The following is an 18,415-nucleotide window of genomic DNA, read 5'->3' as shown; positions in this document are numbered from 1 at the left end:
AGAGGATGCTGTTTCTGTCTGACCCTTATAAGGGTCATGATGAAAAAGGACACATTTCAATGCTAAAAGACACAATTCAAAATGAAGATATAATAGTTATGAATATTTGCGCACCAAATAACACAGGAACAACCACTATAAGGTACAAACTACAGGAGATACAAAGAGACATAGATAAAGCACCTTAATAATAAAATACTTTACCATGCCACTCTCAGTTCAAAAATAGATCAAGAGGAAAAAGAAATAGGTAAAGATATTGAAGACCTAATCAACTTACTCAGTAAGGTAGAAAACCTAAGGCTGTATGTCAAATTTCACATGCTGATAATTCTTGCAACTTTTCATTAAGTTTGTAATTAGGCTACCAAAAAATGAGAAGGTAAGAAGAAAAAATAGTAGAAAAGGAATGAACAGTCACAAAGTGTCAGAAGTGATGCTGATGAGTTACTATTTTCCCCTCTCCCTTTCCTAAAACATTGTTAAAGCATCTTAAGTGTTCAACAAAAAAACAAAAAACCTTTTTAATTGTAAAAGAAAGTATTTTTGGTTTAGAAAAATCTGAAAACATGTGTCCCCAGTGGAAACCACACTGAGAAATCAGACAACGGAGCTGGTGTGACGACTGATCTACAAGTCACGAAGCTGGTTCGTTAAGGAAGGTCCTTCTGTCAGGTTCCAAGCCCCTCAGGTGAAGCACAGGTGGCAGCAGGCACCGGACTTCAGCTGCCTCATGGGTGGAACCTGTAAACCATATGAGCACAAGGGTGTATCTAGACCATGGCAGACACACCACTGCATGTGGTGCAGTCGTCTCTCGTGTATGACATCACACTCCATCTTCTGCAGAAACTCACCGTGAGTCCATGCTCCTAGTCCACAGTCTCCTCAGATTGCCTTCCTATAACGCCAGATTAGCGGAAGGTGCAACACCAAGGCAGAGTTCCCAAAGCTTGTCTCCATGACTATCTCGCCACCAATGACCCAAATCACAGACTCCATGAGGACACTGTCTTTGCCCAGCACCATGGCACCTAGGTGACCCTTTGAGCCCATGCCTCCCACCACCCACTTACCTCCTCTTTGGAAGATCACTTATAGATCAAAACTTTTTTTTTTTAAACAAAAACCTTCTGACTGCCTTTTGGCTGAACTAATCTTTGTTAGAGGCCCACACGATAAAAAAAGATTGCCAGAGATGTGTATATATAATTTGACTCATTAAACCAAGAGATGAAAAGTCTCTGAAATCTCAAGATTTTTGAGGAGGATAAACAAAAAGCATGCATTCAAAGAAATAAAATATGACAGATATATGATGAGACTGGGCCAATACCCAGGGGCCCTGTGTTCATTTTTACTATGTCATTGGGCAAAACCAGCTACCATTTTATTTTAAAATGAAAAGAAAATACATTTTGTCTGTCTCACTGAGCAAATGATTCCAGCTTAGCAGATCCAGCCCAGAGGTACTACACTCAGGGCTTTCTCCATCCATCTTTTTAGAAAAGAATCTACCAAGGTGAAGCTATAATGAAGAAAATGGGGCAAAGCAAATGACAATGAGTGCACAGCCGAGGTAATTTATCATGACGGTACTCACTTTAGTGTAATATATTTTATGTCTGTTCTCCCACCCACCATTGACATGAACATGCAGGAAAAAATACACCTGTTTTGGGCTTGTGTTTTATCCTCTTCTTTAAGCAAACAAGAATGGTTGTAGTGTGTATATACTCCATTTTACCACAAAGGATTGTTCTGGCAAAATGTACACTTTTTTTTTTTTTTTCCAAAATGTACACTTTTTAATGAAGGATTATATAACTCCTTTATACTCCAAGAAACAAAGCAGAACAAGCACTAAGCAGCATTAAACACACCCAGAGTGCTGACTCTAAGTACTGTATGCATTTTCCTTGCAAAAAAAAAAATCAAAAATAAAAAGTTTCTAAAAGAAATTTATGCATAAATGTAATATTATTTCTCAACAGTTAAGGAAAGGGTTACAAACAATAGTGTTCAGTCATTTGCAACACTGAATCATTTTTTGTAACCCTTACAAATTTTACTGAACCTATTTTCCTATGAAGAGTCATTGTTTCTCAATTCTCAATTCTGTCTTTTCCAAGTAATTGTGTTTTTTGAAATCAGTCCTTTATTTTGCGGCTGGATTTTGCTTTTGCAGTTTCTAAAATACATCAGTCAGTCTTTACTTATGAGAATAAGTGGCATTCAAGCTATGGTAGGTTGACCTCAGTAGCTAAAAAATCCAATAGTTTAAAAATTGAGCTCATTTTTCATGAGATACAAGCCATGAAAAATGTGATCAAAAGGGAGTTGACATCCTGCAATTCTAACTTATTTTACTTGAAAAAACACAAGAAATGATTCTCCTCTGACCTCATTATTGCTTCCTTTTTTTATCTATGTGGAATTCATGCTGCAGATATCTGAGCAGAAAATGATCTAAAATATCACTTAGCAATTTTTTTACCAAGATAAAATGTAAAATGGATTACACTGTCCCCAAACATGTAATTTTTAAAAATTTTGTCACTCACATGTTCTGTCACTGCCTTTTTTCATCAGTGCAACTATCTACCAGGTCTCTGAATTTTAGAACAAATTTACTATTAGCTGAATAACTTTCCTGATTCATAAATGTAGATGGACAAAACCAGCTTTAAAAACCTAAGTTTACTTGCATTGTGATTATTCCAATACACTGGGTCAAATTCATTTACCTCCTCATCACTTTCAGCTCACTACTTAGGTCCACTGTGAGGAAGCAGAGAGGTTTAGAGTAAGAAGATCTGTACTCAAGCCCTAACTCATTTACTAACTAGCTGGGCCAGTCACTAAAGTTTTCTGGGCCTCAATTTATACATCTCTAAAAGGAAATGTTGAACTACACGGGTTCTATTGTCCCTCTGAGACTAACACTCAGGTTACTAAACTGACAATCATTTCACAAGCCATTTTCACACTTACCATCATGGAGGTACTGCCACCTTAGGCTGCGATTACCTCCAGTCTAAAAGGCACTGCCCTATGTAGCCAAAGAAAATTTAATCAAACCCTCATGCAGCCCATTAAGCTATGACCAATACTAATGTTCTCTGCTGAAACGGAATTACTAGTTTTCACTGAGATTCATCATCTCATCAGTGACCCAATTTCCAAAGTCACCAAGCAAAGGGAATTTCTCTTAAGAAACCTGAGAAGTAAAATCTCTAAAACTGTTACACGTTTGCTACTATGTTAGGAAAGTTCACAGTACCTAAAATAGCCACCACCTCATCATCCTGGATGACTTCCAAGGATCCTGACACCACAAAGCAGAGGGCATCCACACTTTCTCCAGCATGGTAAATGAGGTCCCCAGGAGCACAGTGAATAGTTTGAAACTCTACCGCCAAGGCGCGCAGACACCCGTCGCTGGCCAATCGAAAAGCAGGATGCTCATTAAAAACCTTCCGGTTTAGATGAACACAGATATCAGCTCTCATGTCCTTGGGACAGATGGAGAGGACCTGAAGAAAGTGAGAGATGCATAAGTGAGAAGAAAATAGAGAGGGACTATTTCAGAAAAAAAAAATAATAATAATCTAACATACTTATTGACTATGACACAGTCTGCAAAACAGTGTATTAAGGAAAAAGGTAACAAGACACAGCTCTGCTCTGAAAGATCTAAAAATCCAGTGGGATGGGCTGATGAGCATATGGGCTATTATAATACAGCACCATGTGCTAAAGCTCTGAGGGGGTATGGATCTCACCATAGAGAAAACAGAGTCTTAAAATGGCCAGGAAGTGTCTCAGAAAAATACTTAATATAAGGTCATCAAAAAGCCAACTAAGATAGGTCATTAACATTCATTTTATCTAGTTGCTGTTTTAGAATTTTTTCGTAACTAAATCAAAATTCAGGATAATGGACTTTTACTACACATTGGAGGTGGATTCGTATTAACCAGTTATAAGACAACAAAATCAACAGAAGCACCTTTGCAACATGACATGAAATTTGACATGGCTTATATAACTCCACTCTCAATGTGCTTTCTTCACTCTGAAATATGTATTTTCATTTTACTAATGAATTCATGCTCAGGGAGTGAAAAGAATATTCACCAGCCTTCTGTAGGGCTTAGGCAACTGGCAATGTTAATGCCGGCAAGGTGGGCACATCATGTTGCATGGCAGCCCTTGCTCATTCGGGTCTTTGACTCCTAAAGACTGCTGAAAGCAACGGCAGAATGAGCTCTAAGTATCCTTTAGAAGGGGGAACAAATGGCAGAAACATGCTTAGAGAGATAGGGGTACAAAGCTTTTATTCCCTGTAGCTTTCAGACAGGGCAATTAAAGACCCAGATTAAAATGGATATTATCCTCACATTATCATCAGAGCATCATCAAGCAAGATATGATTACAGAAGTCAGGGCTGCCCAATTTAAAGATGCATGTGCAAACTCACTTAGAATCCTCTCCCAACTCCCTTGGTAAACTATTCCTTATAATCAGAAATGTTTTTCTTTGATAGAATTTGAATCCCTCAAGCTGAAGTCGAAGTTGATTTTTCCTCATTAAGTTATATTGAATAATGTTTTAATACAAAATGGTTTTCTTTCCTGTACTAATTGCATTTTAACCTTTAAAAAATTACCTAAGGCTTGGAATATCCCCTGACTTTCCTCTTATTGGGGTTCACTATCAATGAAAAGGAAATTTCTGTTTGAAACGAAAAGCTGGTTGCTTCCATGTGTAGAAGATGAGCCCATCATAAATGTAAAGACCGTTCATTAAATGATGATTTCAGCATCCCTCCCCTTAACGTTTCCTAGTACTGTGATACTATCTCACATCACTTAAAAGCATCTTTGTGGATTTTTTCTTACTCCTTTGAATTCCTATATGCAGTAGCAATCAGCTCACCTATCTTTCTGAAAGCGTTCCTCTTTAAGGAAAGGAGCACTTAACAGGGATATAGAAGCAATTGGCATTTTCCACATCAGTTATTTTCCATAATAATATAAATTTTTTTTTACTATATTAACTTTTAGTGACTTCTGACGATATTAGTCATTCAATAAGCGCTTATTGGGCTTCTACTATGGGGCAGGCCACTGCATTAAATTCCTGGAACTAGAAGGATAAATAAGATGCTCTTTGCTTTGGGGGAGGTAACCATGAAGTAGGGTAACCATGAAGTAGGGGGAGGTAGGCATGTAAAGAGACAATTATAATACAGTGAGAAAAGTGCTATGATAGGGGCATTGCCAAGGTGACATGGAAGCATATGCTGCCTAGAAGTCATTACTTATGACTTAGAGGTACCATAAAAGATCAACCTCAAGAGGACATGGGTCTGGGTGCAAATCTACCACCTATTGCCTCTGTAACCTAAGGCAAGTTATTTAACGACTCTAAACCCCATCTGTGAAATGGGATGATAGTGTTTATTTCATAGGTTCATTGTAGGAATTAAATGAAAGAACTTGAGTTAGCCCAATTTAGTCTTGCACATGGCAAAAGTTAAAGAAAGGCTAGTTTTAATTTTCCCTACTGAACATGAGTATTCCTACAAAATTTACTGGTTTTTTTAGTTCTCTAAAAAAGCAGTTTGCTTTTTTTATTTCATTTTCCACTCCTGCCTGAATTCTGTTTCTTGGCTGTTTGATGAGGTTCCAAGCAGAATTAAGAAAGTATTTCAGCAGGAGCCTGAATACATTTTAAGCTTTAACTAGTGTTAATATTATATTTTCCTCAAGTTGAAAATGAAACTGGTTCTAGAAAGCAAAAAACATAAAAGCAATTTTAAAATACATACACACATGCATAAACATTGCACTGAATTGCTTAATGGGAAAACGGATCAATCTATTTCTATCCCATTTACCTTACAGAATTTTCATTGTTTTAGATTCATTTTGGTAATAGTCATTTTATGCCCTTTTAATTATATCTTTCAAGATTCATGCTGCAAATGAAATCTTCCAATGTTAGCAATATTCTCTGTTTAGTGGCATATCAAAAGAGGATTTTTATTGCATTTTAAGTGCATCTTTCCAGTTTTTTTTCACTTTCCTTAAGACATTGCCTCATTATTTTGATTCACGGGATATACTAAAGTCCAGATGTTATAAAGTGACAAATTAAAACTAAGTGTTAAAATAGACCAAAGTCACCCCTAGTGGCAAGCTCCTTCCCAATCCGTATACAGAGCATGTGCTCTATCACGATGTGTCTGTCATCAAAATATGAGTATAGTGTTATTTTTTTCTGTATATGAAAGCCCTAATAAGTGTCTTAAGCAAGGCAAAATTTAGTTTTAAGTGATAAAATAAAGTTATGATGCAAGATGACTCTCACACCTGGTCCATTGGTCCCAGTTTCAATGTACTCTGCCTTGAATGTCATATCCAACCTCCACTGGTATATTCCTCATTGGATATCTCATAGTTATAAATAAATGAAATTGCATTTCAGTAGAACATATTCAGTTAAAAGTGACCTCTTTTATTTGACTCCCAAGTTGATTATTTATCCCTTCTTCATGTCAGGATAGAAATAAATCAAAGTAGACTCTTAATTAAGACAATAAGTTTTCTCTTTGGAAGAGCTATGGCTGTATATAAGGGGTCGTTTTTAGAATTCTGCAAACCAAGTGTGAAAAAAAGGAAGAATGCCATGGTCTGAAAAAGAAAAATTGAGTATTTATGATGCCAGTTTCATCAAACCCAAGATCAAGAGGTATCATAACAGATACCCCTTAGGCTCCAAAGATCTAACCTCAACACTGAGACTAGATCCTGATCTTAGAGGAAATGCTTTCAGTTTTTCACCATTGAGAATGATGTTTGCTGTGGGTTGTTGTATATGACCTTTATTATGTTGAGGTAGGTTCCCTCTATGCCCCACTTTCTGGCGTGTTTTTATCATAAATGGGTGTTGAATTTTGTCAAAAGCTTTTTCTGTATCTACTGAGATGATCATATGGTTTTTATTTTTCAGTTTGTTAATGTAGTGTATCACACTGATTGATTTACATATATTGAAGAATCACTGCATCCCTGGGATGAACCCCACTTGATCATGGTGTATGATCCTTTTAATGTGTTGTTGGATTTGGTTTGCTAATATTTTGTTGAGAATTTTTGTGTCTATGTTCATCAGTGATATTGTCCTATAATTTTTTTTTTTGTGTGTGTGTGTGAGATCTTTGTCTCATTTCATAGAATGAGCTTGGGAGTGTTCCTTCCTCTGAAATTTTTTGGAAGAGTTTCAGAAGGATAGGTGTTAACTCTTCTCTAAATGTTTGATGGAATTAGCTGTGAAGCCATGTAGTCCTGGACTTTTGTTTGTTGGAATTTTTTAATCACAGTTTCAATTTCAGTACTTGTGATTGGTCTGTTCATATTTTCTTTTTCTTCCTGGTTCAGTCTTGGAAGGTTGTACCTTTCTAAGAATTTGTGCATTTACTCTAGGTTGTCCATTTTATTGGAATATAGTTGTCTGTAGTAGTCTCTTATGATCCTTTGTATTTCTGTGGTGTCAGTAGTAACTTCTCCCTTTTCATTTCTAATTTTACTATTGAGTCCTCTCCCTTTTTTTCTTGATGCATCTGGCTAAAGGTTTATCAATTTTGCTTATTTTCTCAAAGAACCAGATTTTAGTTTCATTGATCTTTGCTACTGTTTTCTTTGTCTCTATTTCATTTATTTCTGCTCTAGTCTTTATTATTTCTTTCCATCTACTAAATTTAGGTTGTGTTTGTTCTTCTTTTTCTAGTTGCTTTAGGTGTAAGGTTAAGTTGTTTATTTCAGATTTTTCTTGTTTCTTGAGGTAAGATTGTATTGCTATAAACTTCCCTCTTAGAGCTGCTTTTGCTGCATCCCACAGGTTTTGGATTGTCATGTTCTCATTGTCGTTTGTCTCTGGGTATTTTTTGATTTCCTTTTTGATTTCTTCAGTGATCCATTGGTTGTTTAGTAACATACTGTTTAGCCTCCATGTGTTTGTGTTTTTCACAGTTTTTTTTTTCCTGTAATTGATTTCTAATCTCATAGTTTTGTGGTCAGAAAAGATGCTTGATATGATTTCAATTTTCTTAAATTTACTGAGGCTTGATTTGTGGCCCAAGATGTGATCTATCCTGGAGAATGCTCCCTGTGCACTTGAGAAGAAAATGTATTCTGCTGCTTTTAGATGGAATGTCCTATAGATATCAATTAAGTCTATCTGGTCTAATGTGTCATTTAAAGCTTGTGCTTCCCTATTAATTTTCTGTCTGGATGATCTGCCCATTGGTCTAAGTGGGTTTTAAAGTCCCACACTCTTTATTGTGTTACTGTCAATTTCCCCTTTTATCGCTCTTAGCATTTACCTTATATATTGAGGTGCTCCTATGTTGGGTGCATATATATTTACAATTGTTATATCTTATTCTTGGATTGATCCCTTAACATTAGGTAGTGTCCTTCCTTGTCTCTTGTAACAGTCTTTATTTTAAAGTCTATTTTGTCTGATACGAGTATTGTTACTACAGCTTTCCTTTGATTTCCATTTGCATGGAATACCTTTTTCCATCCCCTCACTTTCAGTCTGTATGTGTCCCTAGGTCTGAAGTGGGTCTCTTGTAGACAGCATATATACAGGTCTTGTTTTTGTATCAACTCAGCCAGTCTGTGTCTTTTGGTTGGAGCATTTAATCCATTTACATTTAAGGTAATTATTGATATAAGTGTTCTTATTGCCATTTTCTTAATTGTTTGGGTTTGTTTTTGTAGGTCTTTTTTCTTCCCTTCCATTGACAGAGGAAGGGATAAAGAAGATGTGTGTGTGTGTGTGTGTGTGTGTGTGTGTGTGTGTGTGTGTATATACACACAATGGAATATTACTCAGCCATAAAAAAAGAACAAAATGCCATTTGCAGCAACATGGATGGACCTAGAGATTGTCATACTGAGTGAAGTAAGTCAGACAGAGAAAGACAAGCATCATATGATATTGCTTATACGTGGAATCTAAAAAAATGGTACAAACGAACCTATTTACAAAACAGAAATCAAGTCACAGATGTAGAAAACAAACTTATGGTTACCAAGGGGGGAAGGTGGGGGGAAGGAGGGATAAATTGGGATATTAGGATTGACATATATACTCTACTATATATAAAATAGATAACTAATAAGAACCTACTGTATAGCACAGGGAACTCTATTCAATAGTCTGTAATGACCTATATGGGAAAATAATCTAAAAAGAGTAGATATATGTATATGTATAACTGATTCACTTTGCTGTACAGCAAAAACTAACACAACACTGTAAAGCAAACTATATTCCAATAAAAATTAACTATAAAAAAAAAAACCAAAAAAAAAACACTGAGACTAGAGAACCCTTTTTTCTAAAAAAATTTTTTATTGGAGTATAGTTGACTTACAATGTTGTGTTAATTTCAGGTATATAACAAAGTGAATCAGTTATACATATACATACGACTCTTTTTTTTTTTTAGATTCTTTTCCCATATAGGCCATTACAGAGTATTCAGTAGAGTTTCCTGTGCTATATGGTAGGTCCTTATAGAGAACTCTTAATAAAACATAAATATAATCATGTTATCTCACTTTCTTAAATATCTAAAAGCTTGCTTCCCCACCAGATAAACTCAAGTCCTAAGCAAGCATACAAGGCTCTCTATGGTGGGAGCCTCCTCCAGCCACAACCCTTACTACCTTCCTTCAACCCTGCATCCCAGTCACATGATATTTCTCACCTCTCTAAAGTTGCCATGTTTGCTCATGGCTGTTTGCCTTTACACATGCTGTTCCTTTTGACTGGCATATTCCATCATCTCCTTCTCTGTCTAGTCACCTCTGATTCATCCATCAAAAAAAAAAAAAAACAGACCATCCCTCACTGTGTCATAAATACAATTTATATACAGCTCTATCATAGAATTTGGTATTGTATAGAAGGGAAAAATGAGAATAAAGGTGTTGTGATCTGTATTTTTAAATAATAGCACACTGTAGTAACATTAAATTATCACAGAGTTGAAAGGACTTTGTCCTAGAGATTTCAAAATTTTATTTACAGCAATAAAATTATCCTTTACTTTTTTAATGAAATCTTACCTTATGCCCAATATGTAAAGCAGATACAAACAGAATTATGCTGGATGAAACTCTGATGGAAAAGCAGACTCCTAGGCAGGGCTCCAGAGGTCACATTCATTCATTTAACTCATAGCTACTGAGCTCTGGTTATATGCTAGTTACATGCTGGCTACTATGCAGGCCCTCCAGATCCATGAGCTAAAACTCTCATGGTGCCTGACTCCCTGGAGCTTCCAGACAGTAAAAGCTTGAAAAATCACTGCTCCTAGTCCAATGCCCCATTTTACAGAAAATGCAAATGTATATAACATAAAGGTTATGTGATTTGCTCAAGGCCTCTCAATAAATTACTAGCAAAATCCAAAACTGTTGAGTTCCAGCTCTTAAGCCATGCTCCTGAGTGAAGCTCAACCAGCAATAAAATATAACATCTGTCACTTTCTGATGTTTTCTTGTTCTTAGTGTACTACAAAAATCTTTGCAAATTTGTTTCCATTTATAACTAAACCCTTTCATTTTAGCTCCAGTAAATAGAATGCATATAGAATGTGTCAGTAAAGACATGAGGATTCACTGACAAATTATTTATTTATCCATTACTATTTGCCAAAGGGAAGTCATCTTATTTTATATATAAGTTGTAGTGTATATCTTGAAAGGATTGAACTAGATATTAGCATAGAGAGAACATTTGATAAATGTCACTCAGGTAGATTCCTTCCCCCATCACTTTCATCCATTATGGTATTAGTGCTTAGAGAAAGCTTAGACGAATGAGCCTACATACTTTAATTAGAAACCAAGAAGTTAAATCAAGATTCTCTAAGGAAATGGTTGACTAGAGTCAAAGGAAGAAGGTTTATCCTCTTTTATTCATTCTTGGAACACACTTTAAAATGTGTTTTAACACTCATTATACAAAACATGGGAAATCAAAAAACTATAAAGAAGAAAATAAAATTTATACATATTTATATATGTATATAGCATTTTCATAAAACTTGAGTCTCTAAAGTTTTATTTCATGCTATAATCACTCAATGTCATATTATAATCATTTCCCATGCCATGAAATATTGATTTAAAAACAAAATTTGAATCATTGCATAATAATCCCTAATATCATTATAACACAATTCACTTAACCATTGCATTATAACTGGATATTGAGATTTTCAGTTTTCCCTTTCATAAATCAAGTCATAACAAATACCCTGTACCTATATCTGATTGTCTAAGGACAGTATTTTTAGAAGTAAAATTAGTGAGTAATGTATAAAAACATTTTTAAGGCTCTTGCCAAATTGCTTCCCAAACAAGTTGTACCAAATTACACTTTGACTGGTAGTATATGAGAGTATCTTACATGATTTTAATAATCTCTCTCTGAAATCTCCCATTTTCATTTGAAAGAGAAACAAATGGCAATTTCACCTGAAACAAAAGAACTGTAGTGACATGAGACAGAGGCTGGAACACTTTAGTCTTAGTGGAGGTGGTTTCCTACCACTACTCCCTAGTTCAGTGACCACAGTTGGACCACTTCTAGTCGATCTACAACAAATTTCTAGTGTGAAAATGGGAATAATTGTATTTTAAGTGCCTGAAGGTAGTGAACTAAACAAGGCTCCCTCTTGAGGTCTCTTACTGCTCTAAAATATTTTACTGTTTATCTATAAAATCCTGTATCAGGAATAATATAGTATCAGCTATCTTTAGTAATAATTGATTAGTGAAGATGATCCCGTTTTCTTTCTTAGGGCAATGGAATAAATACACTGATGCCATTTTGATAGGCATTGAAGTCATCGTTGACATTCTTCAAAATTCCTGCTCCCTTTCATGCAATTGTTGTGCATTGCTAATTAATCACTGCTCACCAATACAACTGAGTGGGTATTAAGTTAGTGAAAATTAGTGGAAAATGTCAGGCAAGTGACATTTGCACATAAAACATTTTTACAATCCTTCCTGGGAATGAGGAGTTCAAGACTGCCAACAAGTGGAGTAGTCCTCTCTACAGGAATTCAATTCTTATTCATTTTATAGGAAGAAAAGAAAGCTCACCTTATTATTACTATTTTTAACTATAGCCAGGCAGCCATGCGGACCAAGAGAGAGCAGCTGTCTGGATGTTAGTCTGCCAATTTCTGGGGGTATCAAAACCTCTAGAGAGTTAACTCAGCACCATGTAATGAAATAAAACCAAAGTAAATTAACTTCCATTGTTTAAAAGTAAAAGGTCATATTTAGCGACAGAAGACTGCTCTAACCAGTGAGAGATTATAGATTAAAATCCAAAGGTTTCACTTTACAGATAAATTTCCTGTGACTAGACTTCATATACAAAAGTGAGACCTAAGGTTTTTGTTTAAAAAACACAGAAAACCAATTCTACCAAGTTTTTCATGGTCTTGGTTTTCTAGTAAAGTGAGCAGTGAAAAGAAACAAATAGCAGTTGTTACCAATTTTTTAACTTGTTAAAGCTGCTGTTTGGGGCTACTAACTTTCCAAAGGTAGGGCTCTGATGAAATATAGAGTTTCTATTGTTCTCTATTTTCTATCTCATGTCTGTATTTTTATATGTGCCTATATTTGACTAAATAAGAACACTTTTACTCATGTGAAAATATTTTCTAAAATTATACTTTAAAAGTAATTTGATTAATTATGCAGAAGATTGGAAACCATCCTAGAAACAATCTGGACATGATCTTTTTAAAAGTCATCTATGACAAATGATGCTCCCAGCATCTCTAAAAGAATGAGTTCCTCTCTTACATTGTGGGTGGAAGTGAATTAGTACTTCTATTACCTGGTGACAGAGCTGTATATATATATATATTATACCTTAACATCCAACAATTCAACTTGTAGGTATACACTCAACAGAAATGTCTATATATATGGACAAAACCATATAAACAAGAGTGTAGCAGAATTATTCATAATAGCTCCAAACTGAAAATTACCCAAAGATCCATAAACATTAGAATAAATAAATACATTGTGGCATATTCACACAATGGACTGCTATTCAGCAACAAGGATGAAAGAAGAAACAACTACACATAACATACCTGAATCTCAACAACATAATGTTGGTTAAAAAAGAGCCTGACACAAAAGAGTATTCTCTACATAAGTCCATTTATATAAAGCTCAGCAACTGGCAAAATCAATATACAGTTCTTGAAGCTAACATATGAGTTACTTTGGAAGGGCAAAGTTGATTAATGCCTGGAAAAAACATGAATATGTTCTTTCCACATGGATATGACCTATATGGGAAAAGAATCTAAAAAAGAGTGGGTATATGCAATTGATCCCTTTATTTATTTATTTAAATTAATATTTATTAGAGTATAGTTGATTTACAATGCTATATTAGTTTCTGCTGTACAGCAAAGTGAATCAATTATACATATACATATATACACTCTTCTTTAGATTCTATTCCCATATAGGTCATTACAGAGTATTGAGTGGAGTTCCCTGTGCCATAGAGTAGGTCCTTATTAGTTATCTATTTTATATATAGTAGTGTGTGTATGTCAATCTCAATCTCCCAATTTATCCCTCACACCCCCTTTCCCCCTGGTAACCATAAGTTTGTTTTCTATATTTGTAACTGTGTGCTTTGTAGATAAGTTAATTTGTACCCTTATTTTAGATTCCACATATGAGTGATATCATATGATATTTGTCTTTCTCTGTCTGACTTACTTCACTCAGTATGACAATTTCTAGTTTTTAAAGTTTACCTTTAAAACCACACACAAACATAAATAGTAACTATGTGAGAAGATGGATATGTTAATCAGCTTGACTGCAGTAATCATTTCACTATGTATATGTAATCAAATCATCATGTTATGCACCTTAAATATATACAACATTTATTTTTTAAAAAAGTTACTTTCAAACAGATAGTTATTATCCAAAGAAAATGAATGAAACAGAAATTGGAACCACCAAATCAGTAGTGACAATTATTTCTAGAATGATTTTGACTATGAATGCTTATGTCTCAACCTACCGTTCAGTTCCTAAAGATATGCATCAGGTCTCTTTCAAATTACTTAATGTAATTTAATATATTTATATAATTTAATATAAACTGTAGAAAGTAAAGGTAGTCAAGAGAAGTCATGAGTAGTAAATGAAGATATGTGGGTTGATTATTTATATTGCTTCTAATTCCAAATAATTCCATATATGTGTGCATGTGTGTATCCAGATGGATAAAATCAAGCATACAGAAAATAACAGCTAGAAAGTTAAGTTGTCTTGAAAAGATTAGGAAATTATTAATCAGAAGAATAACTAAATAAAATTAAAAATACCAATGTTTGAACAATTGAGATCATATTGAAACATTTTTTCACAACTCTGTCATATATAGATGACAGATATAGTATATACAGCAGTGTGTTTATGTGTAAGATGTCTATGTACTATAAAACCAGAAATCTTTCAAAGAACACCAAGCTCTTCCACTCACTCTCCCAATATGTCGACATTTATAAACTAGACCCTGATCAATATGTTCTTATTGAATAAAGCCTGTAATGTTATTTTGTATAGTTGAAATGGGATAGCAATATCAGACAAAGCTTCCTTGTAAATTATACCCTTCACTATTAGTAACTTGTCTCAGGAACTTAGCTCTCTGGGACAACTGGAATAGACAAAAGAGTATAGTTACTTGAATATTTACATGCTCAAATATTCCCCCTATATTTTCTATGGCAGTATTTCATGCATAAGCAAATTATAAGAAACAACATACAGACTATTTTAAAACTAATTTTTAAAAGCATGTACAATAAATATAATTTTCATAGTTAAGAAAATGAAATATAAGCCTTAGATTGAAAGAATATATTTGTAATACATGTATCTTACAAAGGACTCCTATCTCAGATAACATGAAAAACTTCTACAAATCAATAGGATATAGGCAGAAAACCTAATTTAAAAAAATTTAAAAAGAGTTGGGCAATTTACAAAAGAGATTATCTAAACAGATAATATGACTTTTAAAGGTGTTCAAAACCATTAAGTATGGGGAAATGCAAATTAAAACCACAATTAGATACCAATACACACACGCCGCAATGGCTAAATGTAAAAGGCTGACAATATACTAAGTCCTGGAGAATATGTGGAGCAACTGGACTATATCAGATAGTTAAATGGACTGTCCCATTCTAGTGGGAATGTCAAATAGTACGACCACTTCCAAGACTCTTTGACAATTTCTAATAAAACCAAACTTCTACCAATACTACAACCCATCAATTTCATCCCTATGTATATATACTACAGAAGTCTGTAAATATGTTCATTAAAAGACAGGTACAAAAATTTCATAACATCTTTATTCATAACAGCCCAAACTTAGAAGCAACCCTCGTGTCCATCAGCCATAGAATGAGCCGAGAAATGCTGATATATCCATATAAGTGAATACTACATATATACTGTATAATTCCACTTATGTGAAGTTTAGCATCAAAATAGTGGTTACAGGAAACAACTCAAATGCCCATCAACTGATGAATGGATACTCAAAATGTGGTAAATTCATACAAGAGAATATTATTCAGTCACTAAAAAGAAATGAAGTAGTGATACATGCTATAACATGGATGAATCTTGAAAACATGCTAAGTGAAATAAACCAGTCACAAAAGACCACATATCATATGATTCCACTTATACGAAATGTCCAGAATTAGCAAATCTATAGAGACAGAGAGTAGATTAGTCCTTTCCAAGGGCTTGGGAGAGGGGATAATAGAAAGTTACTGCTCATGGGGATGAAGTTTCTTTTCGGGGTGATGAAAATGTTCTGGAGAGTGGTGACGGTTACACAACCATGTGAATCTACGAAAAACTACGGAATTGTACATTTTAAAATGGTGAATTTTATGATATGTGAATTATATCTCAATTTTTTAAATAGTGGTTTCTTTGGAGTAGGGAGGGGACAGTAATTGCCTGGACATGGCATGGGATGAGCCTTCTGGGGTGACAAAAATGTTTTTATCTTGATCTAGGTAGCAGTTACATGGTATATACATATGTAAAAACTTATTGATCTTTATGTCTATGATTTGTATAGGTTATTTGTGTGTATGTAGTGTGGGTGAGTACCTTTCTCTGATAAAACACTATATGGAAAATCATTACTATCACCATTTTCCAATCACTAAAAATATTAGCATTAGGCAAATTTGGATAGAATTAAGTTGTACCATGTGTGGAATAGAACACTGCAGGAGACACAACTACCTAATTTCATTCAATAATTACATAGTACTGGCATAGAGTGTATTTTTATGTAAAACATACATAGGAAGTAGCATTAATGAATAGTTACAAACAGTTTTTGCATGCAAGTTGCTTGCCTATCTCACCAGGAAAATAAGACAAACTCACTAGTCAGTCAAAGTTACAAGGAAAGGTGAACAGGTTGCAAAAATGAAGCCAGCTTTAGGGAAAATACATTATTGGCAGCAGCTCAGAGGAGTGTATAATTAAGGAATGTTTGGGAAAAAGACAAATGACAAACTGGAAAAAAATACTTGCAAATCATATATCCAACAAGTGACAAATATCTAAAATATATAAGAAGTACCAAAACTCAACATTTAAAAAAAAAATCCACTTAGTAAACAGGCAAAAGACATGAAAGAATGTTTTACTGAAGAGAATATACAGATGAAAAATAAGCACATGAAAATATGTTCACCATTATTAGCCATTAGGGAAATACAAATTAAACCTACAATGTGATATTACTGCCCACCTAAAATAAAAAATAGTGATAACCTCAAATGATACGAGGATGCAGAGAAAATAGATTGTGCATATATTGCTGGTGGGTATACAAAATTGTATATCTACTCTGGTAGTTTCATACAAAACTAACATGTGCTTAACATATGACCCAGCAATTATACTCTTGGGCATTTATCCCAGAGAAAGGAAAATTAATATCCACACAAAAACCTGTCCATGAATGTTTATAGTAGTTCTATTTGTAATAGCCCCAAATGGAAACAACACAAATTTTCTTCAGTGGGTGAATAGTTGAACAAACTGTGGTACATGTATGCCGTGGCATACCATTCAATAATGAAAAGGAACAAACTAGTGATACACACAATGATTTGGATGGATCTCAAGGGAGTTACACACACAATGAAAAAAGCTAATGTCACAAGTTTACATGATTCTATTTATATAGCATTCTTGAAATGACAATATTAAAGAGCTGGAGAATAGATTAGCGGTTGCCAGGATTTAGGAAGGTGTGGGTGAGGGAGGAGGCTGTGGCAGTGAAAGGATAGCACGAGGGACCCTGTGATGGAACTGCCCTGTACCTTGACTGTGGTGGTGGTTGCATGAACCTATGCTTGTGATAAAATTGCTGGTTGTAGAACCAAACACAGACACACATACACACAGAGAGAAATTAGTGTGTGTAAACTGGCGAAATTTGAATAAGGTTGATAATTCATATCAATGTCATCTTCCTGGTTATGAGGGAAACCGAGTGAAAAGTAGAATCGCTCTATGTTGTTTCTAACAACTGCATGTGATTTACAATTATCTCAAAATAAAAGTTTTTTTTTAAATAAAGCTAAAAGTTTTGTATTAACAAAAACTAAAAGTTTTTTCCCTCCCTTTTCAGGAAGGGCAAATATCCCTTCAAACAACCAGAGCCCCTAGAACATCAACTAATAACAGAGCATTGCATTCGGTGCCATTAATACACTTTTATTGTGTTACTTTTCATAAAGCTAAAAATACTTGAGAATGCCCCTCAGTAGGAGAACTGTCTGTATGCTCTGGATTTACATGTGCCACCTTGGCTGGAAGATTAGTTTAATCTCATCAGAGACAACTACAGTTTGTCCTTCTGCCCCAGGGTAAACCAAATGCCAAACCTCTGACCTGAGGCATTAGCCTCTAGCACAAAGGCAAAGGCTTTAGCCAAAAAACCCTTTGCTCTGGGAAATCAAGCTGTAATTTTGCAATTTATAACACAGCTCTCTATAAAATATTCCAGTTTCATCTTCTTAAATGCCCAGACACTTCAAAACTGTACTGAAAATCTCATTTGGACGAAGAGTTTGTTTGGTCCTTAGTGATGCTTTATGCCTGAACAAAATCTTTATGCAATTATTTTTTTTCTAGTTAATGAATCCTTTAATGATACTAGCTTTGCAAATTGTGTTAACTAATCTAATAAAGTAAGAAAGCAGTA

At 34.6% G+C, this 18,415-nt stretch overlaps 1 protein-coding gene across 1 annotated transcript in view; it reads right to left on the bottom strand.

The window, feature by feature from the left end:
* The window catches only part of KCNH5 (potassium voltage-gated channel subfamily H member 5), a 328,693-nt gene that overhangs the window by 77,445 nt on the left and 232,833 nt on the right, over positions 1-18,415 (bottom strand). The window contains exon 9 of the mRNA XM_068523893.1: positions 3,284-3,536. Coding sequence (XP_068379994.1) covers positions 3,284-3,536 — 253 coding nt within the window. The remainder of the gene's footprint in view (positions 1-3,283; positions 3,537-18,415) is intronic.

The sequence above is a fragment of the Eschrichtius robustus genome, chromosome 1, assembly GCF_028021215.1.
Source record: "Eschrichtius robustus isolate mEscRob2 chromosome 1, mEscRob2.pri, whole genome shotgun sequence".
NCBI lineage: Eukaryota > Metazoa > Chordata > Mammalia > Artiodactyla > Eschrichtiidae > Eschrichtius > Eschrichtius robustus.
The sequence above is the reverse complement of the archived record's forward strand: the minus strand, read 5'-3'. Positions and strand labels throughout refer to the sequence as shown.